Raw genomic sequence first — 15,554 nt, 5'->3', positions numbered from 1 at the left:
AGCATGAAAACATTCGACAGTTATTAAGAAATGCATGAAAGTTGACATATTTCAACACAAGCAGTGACGATTACGGATACCAAGCGCTACGAGCGCTCTCTCAACAAAATTCAAAAAAAAGTTAAGTGATCAAAGTCACTTCAGTTTTCGTTACATTAATTCAACTGATGAGAAGTCTGAAAATATAAACTGACAAACGGTTATAAGCGTTTAGGGTTTAAATAGATACTTTTATTTAACAAAAAAAGGTTCTTAAATTGTTTAATTCTCTTCGCAGTTACTGCACTGAAATAATAAATTATTACATACATGAGATATGACGATGAACATTTTGTCAGCATTTTGTTTTCTGACAATGACGATTGATGAAATACTGATGTTTCGTTGCATATAGTGCAACCTTTTTTTTACTGATTGTACCGTGGTTGCAATGATAATCCGCAGTGACCACCAAAGCAATAAGCGCTGGGTGCAGGTTGACTCGGTGGCATGAAAGCTGGTTGTCCGATTGCCAGATCATTGCTAGGATAACGTGGTGGTTGGCTTACCGGTTCTGGTACTGGTGCAGGTCTAGGTGGTTCATCATAGCGTGAGACGTCCGTTGGATAGGCCGAGGCTGCCGTGCGAATTGGATAGATGTTGGCGGATGGTTCCGGATAGGGGCGCTGAAGTGGACACACGCGTGGTTGCGGTACATCTGTTCCATATACTGGCTGCTGTGGACTTGAAACTGATGGCGTGGGATTTTGAACTGGTTGCGGAGAAAGCACTGCAGGATGGGACGGGATGGAAGGAATTTCCTCTATCAGCGGATCAATGGTGTTAGTTTTGTCCGTTAAGGAGTAAATGATTTGCTGTAGAACACTCTTTGACATGGTCAGTGGAGTATTAGGTGGCAGTTGGATGCATATGGAAACTGGCAGAAGATTTTTTGTTGTTTCACAGGGAGCTGGAGTAGGAACCGATTTTTCGCCTTCTTCGCGTGACTCTTCCGATTCAGAACTTGTAGCTCCAACTAGACGGGCTGGAACAACGCCGACTCGGTTTGGTGAGTTGTGGGGATCACGTGGATAGGGATGTCGAAACGGTATACTTCCGCAAGGGGAGTTGTAGGACACTGCTGATATGTGACCGATGGTAACTGCCATAAGGCACAAAAACAGCTTAATCATGTCGTATCTCGAACTACGAACCTGCCTAAGAGATGTGAAAAGCTTGGACGTGCAAAACGGTTTGCTATGTACACTCACATTCCAAACCTTTTTATGCTGCCAGTTAAATAATTGTTGTTTTTTGCGTGATGTTTTGATAAGCCGAGAAGAACGTATGCAGAAGTTTTGACCAAAGCTAGTTGCATGAGACATACATTCATAATAAGCATTGCTGCGAACGAAGTCTGCACGTTTGGAGTTACTCGAACCATGTTCGGCCTTTTTTTCGTTTATCAATGAAAATTATCGTAAAAATGTACACATTTTGATCAATTTATTTTTAATCTCTCTTTGTAATACGAAACTGCTTTTTAGAAATATTTATTATTTATAAGGGAAATGTGGAGTTTGATTACTTGCAGTGTATGAACATTTTATCGCCAATTCAGAAGCGTTGGATTGGAAGTTCAAGTCGAAAGAAATAAACACAAGTCTACTGATTTGTTTCATTTTGTTACTGTTTGTTATGAAAGTGCTCAGCTTGCTGGGTTAGTCGCTTCTATGTTTGCTTAGGGAAAACTTATTTAAATCTCTTAAATAGTTATCTTTGCTAGTGGCATTAAAACTCACAGGATCCTCTTGAGCTTAAGGACAAGACCTGTGTTTACCAGTGTTATTCTTGTTAGTCCAAAACTACGACACTGAATTTTAGTTAAAATTTTAAAAGTCTTTTTGGCTTGAAAATCTTTGAATTTTGAAAGATTTTGAAGTTTTTATGTCATATGAAATATGTTTACCTTTTTTTTGAATTTTAAAGTTGAGAAATAGGTGCGTAAAAGTTAAATCATAATAAAACCTAAATTAATCCACCTAGCGGTGAGACCCAGCCTTTCTCCTTCGAACTTATAATATGTTAAAATAGATTTACTCCAACACTTAAAAATACACCTTGATTATTTCTGCTGGATTTTTAATTCATTCTAAACAACAAATTTTTGGTAGTCAACAGCACAACTATATCGAACATTTAAAATTTAACATATCATCGGCTTCGTGCAACACTGGCACAACTCAAAACTTTGCATTTTTGAGTTTTTGATGGCGAACGATGCCAAATACTGTTAAGTTTCATCACACGAAATCCCATTTCGAAGATTACAAAAATTCCAGAGTTATGAGTAGAAGTGCCTTTGCTACACAAATCGAAATTTCTCCATAAAGTTATTAAAAATAAGGTTTTAACTTGGACAACGTGAGCACGTAATATGTGCATAATAGACCCAAAGGTGTTAAATAAGAATTAGTAATCTTAAACTTCAAAGTTTTCTTGAAAATCGAAAAATAAATTTTCGACGCAAATTTTCAAACGCGTTTTTCTCGAAACCTAGGGATAAGACACTATTGATATATTGCGAAATATTCCCAATATTAAATATTAACAAGTATTTACCGTTTCATTTTCGGGCACCCCTCTATCTATATCATAGCCCATTGCCGTTACATCAAGCGTTACATATAAACGATAAATATTAAAACATATCAACCAATCTGTATAGTGCCGTGTCAAATATACTATTATTATTGATGATTAAAAAATATCAACCAATATCGTGTAACATTAGCGAAATATTTTTCATGAAAATAAAGGTGTCTAGCCCCTAGCTCGAAACTATGTTTTTTGAGTTGTGCCAGTGTTGCACGAAACCGACGATATGAATATGAATTAACACATATACATGCAAATAACATTAAATTTTTCAACTATATGATGCGATTTTGTTTTTGATTGTGGTATAATCGATTTGTACTCATATACTGCCTATAAATATTCAGATTCTTTAAGTCAACGTTAGTCAGTAGATTTCAAATAATGTATAATTAAATGTTGTTCCTTATACATTAATTTGAATGATCTTATCAGTGAAATTGAAATTCTTTAACGCAATTGATATTACTGATCGTTTCTGAGAGGCATCCAATGAATGGCCAAATACCAATCAATATGGGTTCTTGAAACCTGGATTATACCCAGTGGCCAGAATCCGACCTAAAACCCAATTTTTAATCCAGATGACCACTTCTGGTTGCCTGATAATCATAAAATCATAAAATCCATAATAAAATTGCCGAACTGCCTAATCTGGGTATTTCTATGGTAAATTTTAAAGTGACAAATAACATCCAATACGATTTGAAGAAGCGGTATGATACCCTGAGGCCAGAAATCATCTTCAGACGCCATTTTAAATTTCTAGACAGTAGCTTCCGGTTTCTACCAGTCTAAAAGGGACAAACATTGCCCAATGTGAGTTTTTCAGCACCCGGGATGATGCGCAGAGACCAGGAATCAACTTCATACTTCATTTTGAAATCCGAATTTGCGACACTTGTTTTCTTTAAATAAGTCGTGTAATCCTTAAAAGAAGAGATTTTCAATATTTTTACAATTTAACACATAATGGATAAAATAAAAGTCTGATTACACTGGTCAACACAAGTGTTGCCCCGAAGGTCAAACTAAGAAAAAATGAAAAATTATTGCTTTTCCTGTGAATTATTTTCTTTCTAGGGCAATTATTATGAGTTTTAGAGCAGCATTTTTTTCGATTTTGTCAACCAGTGTTATAACCAAATTAAATGAGTACCAATAAAGCAACTAAACCCACAATTTATAACTAAGATTGTTGAAATCACTGATGCCATCTTTGGCAAAACGAGTGAATTGATGAAGTTTTCTGAACACGTTTCTTTTCATAACCTTCGAACTACATGGTCAATTATCATAAAATTCGTTATTTAGGGCTTTTTAAGACAGCCCGTTCATTGGATACCTATTTTGTTCAAATCGGTTGTGTAGTTTCTGTTATAATGGAGCTTCATAACTTTTACATTTTGATACATAACAGACAGATTATAATAATATTCAATAGAGTTTTATCAGGCAACTAGACCTTTCTATTGCAACTTATTTTGTGAAAATCTATTTCTATTCTATCTCTGAGAAAAGTGGGTGAGTTCAAACAGTCTTAGAAAAATATTTCTTGTCATAGCCTGATTTCTCATTATTATACATAACGGACAAAGTTAAAGTCCAATAACAATAAAATTCAATAGGGTCTTATGGGGCAACAAGACCTTCTATATGACACTAATCTTGTGAAAATCGGTTCAGCCATGTCTGAAAAAAGTGAGTGAGTTTAAACAGTCCTTGAAACACGCTTCTTTGCATAACTTTTGAAATACATGTTCAATCATTATAAAATTATTTCACAAATGGTTTGAAAAACAAGCCCGTTCTTTTGATACTAATTTTGTTCGAATCGGTTTTGTAGTTTCGTGAGGTAATGAAGTTTTGTGATTTTTACATTTTGATACATAACCTCGAAACTAAAAATCCGATTACAATAAAATTCAATAGGGTCTTATGGGGCAACTAGACCTTTCATTTGCAATTAGTTTCATGAAAACCGGTTCAGCCATCTCTGAGAAAATCGAGTGAGATTGGGAGACCGTTTCATACATACATATACACACACATACACACACATACAGAAAATGCTCTGCTCGTCGAACTAAGTCGATTGATATACGAGATTCGACCCTTTGGAGCACTTTTATACCTTTGGTTTTTTCAGTGATTGCTATACCTTTCTAGGAGAAAGGCAAAAATGATTGAGACAAAGCGTTGCAACGACAATATTTACAAATGAAACCATTGCAAATTTGTGACGCTTTTTAGAGAATGCATCTTTGTGTGTAAGCAACGTCATATCTTGCTTGAGAAGAGCATAAGAGCTCTGCATATATGTAATAGAAATTGTTTTTGAACTGACATTTTTTCTTCTTCCATTATTCTACGCGGATAATCTCCGAGACGGTCTCGAAGTACGACGCTGGCCTAACAAGACAGTCGTCGTAGGTTCGAGTCTCGGCCCGGGAAAGACTGTTAGTGTCAGTAGGACCGTAGTGCTAGCCCCTCAATTGTCCTGTACACTAAACAGTTGGTTGCGAAGTCTGTGTAGGGGTGTAAGCTGGGTAAGACCGCCCCCTTAAGCAATCCTGTTTATAGAAAAAAAAGTTGCGGCTGCAATTTCATTTTTTCTTTGAAAAGAGGCTCTTGTATTCAATACCCGCATCTAAAAAATAAGTACTGTAATATTTTCGTTTATTTTTCAGCTTTTTTTGATTTTCAAAATGTTTTGAAAATGTGCAGATCAATTTCATGTAGAGTAAGCCCGCCCACCAGCGGGGTAAGATTGCCCTCTATCTGTTGAGGATAACAAATATTTTTAGGGCCAAAACGGTTGATTTTATCGGTATAGTGTCTTTGGCAAAGTTGTGGATAGTATTTTTTTCTCTTAATAAAAAAATATATACTGTAAAAAATCTTTAAAAAAATATTATATATATAAGTTTTAACTTTTTTTTTATTTTTTTATCATTTAGGTTCAAACATTGATTTAGGTAGCTTCTTGTGGTTTTCATAACAAATAGATTTTTCAGAATTGGGGGTTTTCAAGATATTCAATTTATAATATATTTGCTTTTATTCTTAAAATACTCATTGAACCTTCATTTCATTCATTATATATAGAGTAATAACAATGATTATTAATTTTTTAATTCAAATTTTAAATTTTTTTGAAGGCCAGAATTACTATCTGAAACTTTACTAACGACTCTGTACTAATCAAACAAACTGGCCAAAACAAAATTTTCTTTACGAAATTTGAGCTATTAAAATTTTTATTACTTTTTGATTCTACAACCATCAAAGTCTAACTAAACTCTTGTAGATTTTGCAGGCCAAAACATGTTTATTTTAAATCAGTTTAAAAAAATTTTTTTTTAAATGCTTCTATTTTATCTAGGGTTTGCAATCCCGGGAACGATTTCCCGGGAATTATCATTGCCCGGGATTCCCGGATCCCGGGAATAGAAATCTTGGAAAACCTCGCAAAATTCCCCATACAATATTGCAATAAAACTAAATATCGTATCGAAACACGAATCTTACGTCGTAAAAGTGTAAAGCAGCTTCAAAGTGTGCATTATATAAAGCGAATATTTGCTTGAAATGACGATCAATATTTGCTTGCCGTGTAATATCAAATAATTTGCTTAAACTATTTGTCAAAAATATATGCTGTCTTATTTAGTAAACGAAAAATTAAGCAAATATTTGCTGCGTCTTATGTCTTTTTTCGTCGGTTAGTTCACTACTAAGTGCTTGATAGATTTCGTTTTTTTTGACAACAATTTTTGAAAACTGTAAATTGATAATTTAATTGCGTAGGCATTCAAAAGCTCTGAAACCTGCCTGCCTAACACACAACTTTATCTTGAACAAACTTCAGTTTCTAATGAAATGTAGCAAGAGCTAGAATCGGTGATTTAGAAGTATTTTAGAATTCAGCCACATGCGGTGATTCAGCGATCTTAAGCAAAGTTTTACAGAACGAAATTACAATATTTGGGCTTGACGAGAAGTTGTCAGCGGAGCTGAAGCGATTGTTCGACGGCATAAAAACCCTGAAACCTACTCTTCTACTAACATTTGCGACAAAAATCAATCATGAATTCCTGAACATGAACTTGATTAAGTTTTGTCTTTTTGATTCGTTTTTTATGTGAGTTGATAATGAAATTGTAAACGACTGTTTGATACTTTTTATTGATAAACTTTATTTGATATCTCATTTTTGCGAAGAATTTTTTTCCTTTCCCGGTTGCCGGGAATTCCCGGGAAATGAGATTTTTCATTCCTGTTTCCCGGGAAATCAAGTCCCGGGAATATTGCAAACCCTAATTTTATCTTTCCTTAAAATTTTTTTTACAGTGTATACTTTTTTAGGAAGGACAAAACTTCTATTTTCAACTCTGCCGAAGACATCATACCGATCGAACAAACCGTCGTGGCTCTAAATTTATTTTTGTATATCAAAACAACTTCCATTTACTTTTTTTAAAAAATTAGTCCTGTTTAAAAACTATTACTAGAAAAGCTTCAACCAAATCAAAAATGGCCGATTAACATCGTTGTCTTATGTGGCTTGAAATTGTTTTACTGATTCTGTCAATATTTCCTTTGTAGTGTCGAGGCATTTGAGTCTTGAAGTAAAACAACAAACAGTTGTATGTAGTTGTATGTTTAGTGGGTGACTTTATCCTCAGTAGTCAACATTACAGGATTACTCATGGCTTTCGATATTCCCGAAAGAAGACAGATTCAGGCAACCGATTAAACGTATATTAATAAACAAATAAATAGATTTTTAGACAGAAAACCTTTAAGTCCCGTCGCCGCAAAACAACAGCGCATTGACCGGTTGCTAGCTGAAAGGTTACCTTACCAAACAGTCCCAAGCCGTGGTGTGGCCTTTGCTGTACGTAAGAGTCGTCTCCATTCCACTCGGTCCATGGCTGCAGTTTGCCAGCTCTGCAGTCTGCGTAGGGTCCGCAGGTCGTCTTCCACCTGATCGATCCACCTTGCCCGCTGTGCACCTCTCCGTCTCGTCCCTGACGGATTGGTTTCAAGAACCATCTTTACCGGGCTGTCGTCTGACATCCCAGCCCATCGCAACCTGCCTAAAGCTGAAAGGTTATTTTTGATTATTTCAATAACCGTTCGCGCACCGTCAAAGCAGAAATGGGTGCAAAATGTCATATTGTAACGTGTCGATTGAGCAATTTTCTCAATTATTATATAACTTGGCAATAAAACTACGGTGGGCGGTCTTACCCTGTTTACTCCTACTTTTTTTTTCCAGCAAGCAAAAAAAGGTTGGTCATGAGGTGTTGCAATAGTTTTTCTATATCGTATTGCAATATTTTCTGTTGAAAATAATTGGAAAAGAGTTTCTAATTTGATTGTGAATCACATTAATTCCAATTTTTCTATCCTTTATACGGAGGAAGGATACACATGTCACTTTGAAACTCGACTTTAGATTCAAAACTGTTACAGTTCACTATAAATTTATTCGACATCGTTTCTCGGTAACTTTTGAACCAGTTTGAATAAACCCAGGTAAAGATATTTGGATCTATTGAACCCTTTTGAATAATTTTAGAATAGCATATCTGGGTCCAGAAACATTAGAGAAGCTTCAGCATACATTGGTTTAAATTATGGTCACAGTAGTATAAATAGTGTAAAGCAGTAGTGTAAATTATGGTCACAGTAGTTTAGTGTCATGAAAAAGAAGCGTCCTGGACCATATTGGGTACATCCGGAATTCGAAAACCAGCTCAACGAAAGTGCCCAGGACTGCATTACCACTTGCTTGTTTCGGATACCCCCGGAGAAATGCGAAAATTTAAATTGCTCGGAATATTTTTTTTGTATATACTAAAATAGGTAAAATCAACTTCAAAAGTAAATAATAAATTTACACCTCCGTTAAATGTTGTTAACTACTTGTTTTTTTTACAAAAATTACGTTGCACCACATGAACGTTAACATGCAGTAGATGCGATTCTGCAAAAAAAAACCATCGCGTGTTATTTTTGCTGGCGCTTCGCTAGAGTAATTAAATTAACTTTTTTAATAAGAATAATTCCATCTAATTTTAAATAAATTTAAATAAATAAATATAGGTCAACAATTTGTGCATGTGCCAAACGCTCAATTGATGTAACAACATAACTCATCTTAAATTATTTTGTGAAACCACTTATTTCAAAATCAACATTGAAAGAAACCTGCAGCTCCATATCCCAGGAAATTATGAAATAGATCAAATTCCGCAACCAAAACTTCTGCTAGAAAAGGGTTTGTTTTACGGAAACTGTGTTCGCTGTTCTTATTTAAGACTTGTTTGACAAATATCACGCCTCATCTGCGAATGATTGCGTTTTTATATCACGTTTTTGAACCGCGGTCATAATATGATATTGATGTTATATAAACTTCTTCTGTCTTGTACGTGTGACAGTTCCTTATGTTTTGCTCCACCATGAAGAACCTCTTTTGGCTGTCGCTGCTAGTTTCGATGTGCTTCGCCGAAATTCGACTGCTTCGCACCCCAACAGCAGCCATCAAACCGGTGATCGAGAATGATTCGGACTCCGATGAGCAGGATATGGAACCAGTGGCCGAGGAATCTCGGCAACCGAGATCTAGTTACCAATATAAAACCTACCAACCGGATACAACCGGTGGCAGTTCCTGTGGTGGATCGTATGTGATAGTGGAAAAGCGGCTTCATACGTGCATCCCTGGCAAGAGTGTTTTAAAAGTTGTGCGTCGAGCTCCGGACTCCCTGGTGGACTCCGTGGAAGCCCTCAACACAGAGTTCGGCGCCGAATGGTAGCCAGTGTAGATTTTTACAATTACTCAATAAACCAAGTATGATTTATGTTTCCGATTTTTTACTTTGATTAGTATCGTAAGCAACAACTATTGGCGGTTGGGTTGGAATCATCCGACTAAGAAATTGAACCCGGCGATAAAAATCAATGTGCGATTTATGGCAGCCACTAAAACCTTACAATCCAGTTCTCCACCTTATTGCGATAGGATTCTGTCGAAGGAAAAAATTGCTTAAAAATGTGCAATATTTATGGTGGCTAAGTAATTGCGGGAATATTTTATGCTCGATAATTGGGTTTGGCTTCTGCGAGATTTGCTTTTGTGTACCTAAAATTCGTGTATTTCCATTGGCTTAGTTTTTCTGGTGTGGAAGAGCTGTCGATTGTTCGTAAATATTGATGTTACAGTTAAGCTGCCTGATAATAGGAAATTCAAATTTAAACCTTTGTTATCATCCAACCTGGTGAATTTGTTTTCGACGTCTAATAATCTAACGAAAACTGTATGGCACTGTTGGGTGGATAAAGTAATATTCTCAATTTCCAGTTAAAGATGGTACGGTGGCTCAAGCGGAATCACTCTTCAACATCGAAGGCTTTTCGTCGTAAATTATCTGGGGCAAGATTACTTTTCAGAAAGGCACTCAAAAGTGCGGTTACAAGGTTTTTGCGAGTTTTCAATTCATTTGCCAACCATTTCTTCCTTCGTTATTGATTCATTTGTTCCTGGACGATAATCTTCTTGCTCAGTGCTGCTCGAGGCAAGTAATTCAGGGAGTAGAACTGTAAAATTAAGTGCTTACAGTTTACGATCAGTCCGGGCAATTTGAAGACTGATCACGGATTATGTTTCAATTAGTTTTGGACCGCTGTTCAGTGTGATGACTTTGTTAGGTGGACTGTAGAATCTTGCAAGTCAAATTTCAGAATATTTTGTTTCAAAAGCCGGAGAATAAATACACAACGATTGTTGCTGTGTTGTCTAATGTTTACTAATGATTGTAATTTAAAAATCACCAGCGACATGTACGCCATTTACTATTTTATTTGTTTATTTATAATCGATAATTTATCAAACTTACTGAGTGCGTCATAAAAGACTGTTGAAATTATCTAAAATCTAAATCGAGAAAAATATAAAGCATTGCGATTTATTGAGGATCACATAACTGGTGTTAAAATTTATATAGGTATAATCAAACCTGGGTGATGTATAGTGCCGTGTTGAATAAACGTTTTAATAAAAAAACCTGGTTGATCAACATTCCGATTTGAATAGTATAATTAAACAAGTCTCACAAAAAGAGAAAAAATGACGTAAATTGCAACCAAAAACAAGTGCTACCAATGTGTTAGAACATTCCCACAGCAAAACTACTTACCTGCAGGTGATCCTTCTCGATCGCTCTGGAAACAAATTATAGCAAAAGTTTCCATTTCTCACCGATCGCGAGCTCACTGGAGCACGAATCGCCCGAGCAAGGATACGGTCGTTATTTATCAAATTTAATGGTCTCGTTAACTTTCCCTCCTATGCGATCCAAGAGCATGCTCAGGCTGCACAAACGCCAATCCAGTAGTGCAAAAAAGGGAAGAATCAAGCTACTTGCCCAGAAGCTTTCAATTATAACTTTACATGCCACTCTCCGTGAAGCTGGTTGGCTTGGTTGGTACCGGAGATCGAAACCTTTCAAGAATGGGCGGAGTAATTGATCGGCGTTCGCCCGAGGAGAGCCCCAGCGATTGAATCTGTTCGCCTGGCTCTCCGCGCCTTCATGCTTTGCCCGGTTTTCTGTTGCACAAATAAAGCTGTTTTCCATAAATTATAAAATTAATTTTCATATTTGTTTACCGTTTGCATGAAAAAGGTAAAACATACATTTCTCATCGATTGTTTGGCTTGCAATTCGTTTTGTTTCAAGCGGAAATTTGATCGCCTGACATTTTGATTAAAATTTCACGTTTTCGAGCCGTTCGGTGCCGTAGGGCAATCGAATGAGGAGGGAACCGACTCAAAGCGGCATTGCAAACAGAGATATAATCTGGTCACCATAAGATTTGGCAGACTGTTGAAATGTTATTACCAGGTAACAGTTCCTGTTCAGTTCCTTTTAAATGATGGAACACATTTTTAAATAGATAAATATCATTTCTTACACTATCGTTTATTTGATTTATTGAAAAAAGTCAAAAAATGATAAAAAGCTACTCTTTTAGCATTTTTGTAAAAATAAAAACATCGAATGAAGTACATGCAAGATTTTTCCAAGGAGATGATAAAAATTATAAAGTCAATGTTTAGCTACCAAAATGTAGGTTTTGTGAAAAAATTAAATTTTTCAATTTATAATTATTTTTTAAATATTTTTTTTTTCAGGCATAAATTTTTAGTGTCAAAATTACTTTGCCGAAAATGAAAAGCATTCGAGTCGAATTTCACTATTGCACTTTCTGCCTGTCAATTCTAATCATCGTAGGCGGTGGAGGGGAAGGATAAAGTACAATACATATTATTGAATGTATCGATGGCAGTGGTCACAGAGCAAGCTGGCAAAGTTGTACAAGTCTTTGAGATTTTTGTTCATACAGGAAAACGTTCACCATCTTTTATATCTGGAATTGGTTTGAGGGTTTCAGAATCTGCACGGCTTTCAAAAGGGGTTTTGATTTGGGTTCCGATTTTTCAACATTCGTCTTAAAACTTTGATTTTTCAAAAGAGTAAATCTGTGTTCAATCGCTTTTTGGAAATCTTTATAAATGATTTTAAAGAGAGGGTAACGAGAACATTGATATTGACTTCTGAGAACATTTTTCAAACGAATAAGAAGCTGAAAATTTTCGTCATTATTGGTGGACCAAATTTCACTTAAGCCTTAAGAATAAAAAAAATCCTGACATCAATAATTGCACATTTCTATGCGTTTGAATTTAACTCATTATTAAAGTTATTCTGAATATGAATTGTATATATTTTTAATTACCCTTGTAATAAATAAAAACAGAAAAAATAGGATTGAAAACTGATCGATTCACTACATACATGACATAGATCTGTTTGTGTCAAATCGACCGTTGATGGAATTTATACAGAAGAAAAACTTGGAGGGCTATTCGAAGATAAGATAGAATAATATCTTGTGGGAAAATCACTGAACATGTGTTCTTTTTAAGACAACCTACCTAAACTATTGCATTACGATGAATCAAGAAAATATAACTCAGAACCTATGCAACGAAAAACCATGAGACCATGAGTGGAAACTCGGTACCTGGAGCTGCAAGTCGCTAAATTTTGTTAGAGACAGAGTGCTGCTTGAGCAGTTAGAGTCCCGTAAATTTGACCTCGTGGCATTGCAAGAGATCTGTCGCAAAGGTTAGAAGATGTAGAGAGCCTGTGACGGCAAGGCCCAGTTTGTTACCGATCGCTTTCAAGTCGATCGGCCCAATTAATGATTTCTGTTAAATTTGTAGTATGTATGTAAGTTTAAATATTTTGTTTTGTTTATGATTGGCTCTTTATTATTGTAGGTGACAGACGTTGGAGAAGGGGATTTGATTTCGAACCGTCAAATCGACAAGACGCACGCTAGATTTAAAAAGTGAAAAGTAAGTTAAAAAAAAGTTATAGAACGAGAAGTAGCAATCGATAGCACTGGCTCTATCCGAGGGAACCGGATTGCATCGAGGAAGACGTCAAACCCTGGAGACTTCGAGGACTGTGTGGTGCCTATTACCAGGCGGAAGCCGCCGTCAACATTTTCTTTTCGCTAAGGGATCCCGACCAGGGAAACGGGAAAACGATCTAGTTCTGCGGGACAGCGATCTTCGAGACGTCCTCTGAAGGAAAACGGCAAGATATTGCTGAAACGTGGAATCATCGACCCACGTTGGTTGACCGTTGAACGGTCAGGGTACGTAACCTCTCTCCCTCCTCCCTTGCAAGTCATCGCTGGGCCCCAACGCGTCGTGAACGGTACCGCATCATGAGACTTTAATTTAGAATAAATAAGTAAAATGAATCTTGATCTTTAGTAAATTAGAACCAAGCCTTTTGCCGCTAGTTTTTAGTTGGTCCGCTTTGCCTGATCGAGATCGGTTTGCATTGCATCGTACCGAGTCAACCTCGCTACGCTACGTGAGGCAACTCATAATTACAAAACGTGGCGCCCGATTATAAGTATGAGTTGCCTCACACTGCTCAGCTGACTCACCTTTTGTTCAGGTTTTGGTACACAAGTATCTTGGTGTTTGGTAAAACCTTATAAGGTCTTCTGGGTGGGCTCCACACCATGATCCAGTTATTGTACGGAAAAATTCACTCTTTGTTGGCATTTTTTCATCAAATACCTAATGTGACAACCCTATGTGCCTTTAGAGTCGAACCAGACACCAAGATACTTGTGTACCAAAACCTGAGACAGAAAAGTGAGTCAGGGGAACTCCGTAGTCGCAAGTACAGAATCTGCTTTGGTAAGGTGGTGGTCGTGGGTTCGAATCTTAGTAGAATCAGGCCATTTTGGTTTCTGAAGGACTTGAGCATGGGTTTATTCTCAGACTCCCCACCACATACCAATCAATATTACTTCTACAGTACCCCTGTTGACTCTCCGTCTAACGAAAATAAGTCCCTAGTAGGTAAAGGGTGATTTTTTAGGAATTTAGCTTTTCTTTAAAAAAAAAAACGCATAAAAATTACAAAACTGTATGAAATCTTTATTTGAGCCGATAAATTGGTTTATGCCATTTACTTTTTAAAGATAATTTCATTCAAATGTTGGCCACGGCTACGTTTAAAATGGTCTATACGAAAAGTTCAATTTTGGGTTGTAGCCGGCCCTGGTCGATCCCTAATCAGCGTGCAGCTTAAGCGCCACTCCGTTAGGAGACTGCACGCCACGCTATGTTTGCCCTGTGAGACTCCCCTACGGGTCCGTCAAAGTTGCCATAAAGAGAAGAAATCAGGATCGGACCAGATAGGCTAATAAATTTAAGGCTCCAAAAGCGGGTAGAAAACCCTTTCATCAGCCAGCAGAAATTTTCAACACCTACGTAAACGCAAAGAAAGCTTGCGGTAAGGAATCACCCATACCTTGATGTTATCATCACAGGCAAAGTCGCTTTTTGCCGCTAGACGGCGCAAACATCTCGAACAATGAGCTTTGCTCGGCATTCAAATTCCACCACGCGGAAGACACAACGAACCGAACTACACGAATACGAATGACGTGAACATATTAGCACGTACTAAATCCTTCCAGTAAACACATTACATCATTTGCTTAACTAATCAAACCATTTATTGGAGACAACAAAAGACAGGTTTGTATTTTATATTACTAGCATGCTTTAATGTGTGTTGTATTAATATATGTACTTCTTAACTCTAGGCCTATCTTCTATTGTTCGTGTGCTTTTTCTCCCTACTGTGCTCGTGGACCCATGTGCTTTATATTTCAATCAGCTGCTTTATAATGAATCTGCAGTGACGTCACCGGCTTAAGCAAATGCTTGCACCCGGGTGTCTAATCTGGTAAGGTGGCGTTCATAAAAGTGGTTATGTCATATTTGCGTGCACGCTAAATTATGCTCACCCTATAATTTAGGACACGGCGTTAGCATGCCGGTCACGGCCGACTTAAGTCAGGAAAATTATTACAGCATCTACAGGGCGTCCTTTAAGGAGACCTCTTTGATAGAAAGAACGATACGACTCACCGAGACTGCTGCGACGGTCACTGTTGTTGCTGCTATTGGTTGCTTTACTGGATACCGCTACGGCTGGCTGCTGATGTGGATGTTAGTTGCTTTGCTGGGTACGGCTGGCTGCTGGTGATGACGATCACATGTGGCAACGGGCGTGCGATCGGTTGGCAAACGCCGACGGGGGATGAACTGCGGCGGGGATAAACTCGCTTCCTTAGTGCCGCTTACAGGGAGATATCTCGACCTGAAACGGACACTAGCTCACCGGAGGGCTCCGATCTACAGGATGTCACAAGATGATGCGGATTTTGGGAATACCGCGTGTCTTCCGACGATGTAGCGCTGTCGGGAAATTTTGTCCGGGGAAAAAAAACAGTGCGCGGTG

General features: G+C 37.3%; 1 protein-coding gene across 1 annotated transcript; it reads right to left on the bottom strand.

Moving 5' to 3' along the window:
• Nucleotides 1–209: 209 nt before the first annotated feature.
• Nucleotides 210–1,333, bottom strand: LOC129725293 (uncharacterized). The gene is made up of 2 exons (XM_055680915.1): nucleotides 1,260–1,333; nucleotides 210–1,197 (listed from the first exon to the last, which is right to left on the bottom strand). Exon 2 carries the CDS (start codon nucleotides 1,170–1,172, stop codon nucleotides 408–410), a length of 765 nt encoding a protein of 254 aa, XP_055536890.1. The 5' UTR covers nucleotides 1,173–1,197; nucleotides 1,260–1,333; the 3' UTR covers nucleotides 210–407.
• Between the last annotated feature and the right edge of the window lie 14,221 nt (nucleotides 1,334–15,554).

This window comes from Wyeomyia smithii, chromosome 2, assembly GCF_029784165.1.
Source record: "Wyeomyia smithii strain HCP4-BCI-WySm-NY-G18 chromosome 2, ASM2978416v1, whole genome shotgun sequence".
In the NCBI taxonomy this organism is placed as follows: domain Eukaryota; kingdom Metazoa; phylum Arthropoda; class Insecta; order Diptera; family Culicidae; genus Wyeomyia; species Wyeomyia smithii.
This window is presented reverse-complemented; position numbering and strand designations above follow the sequence as displayed.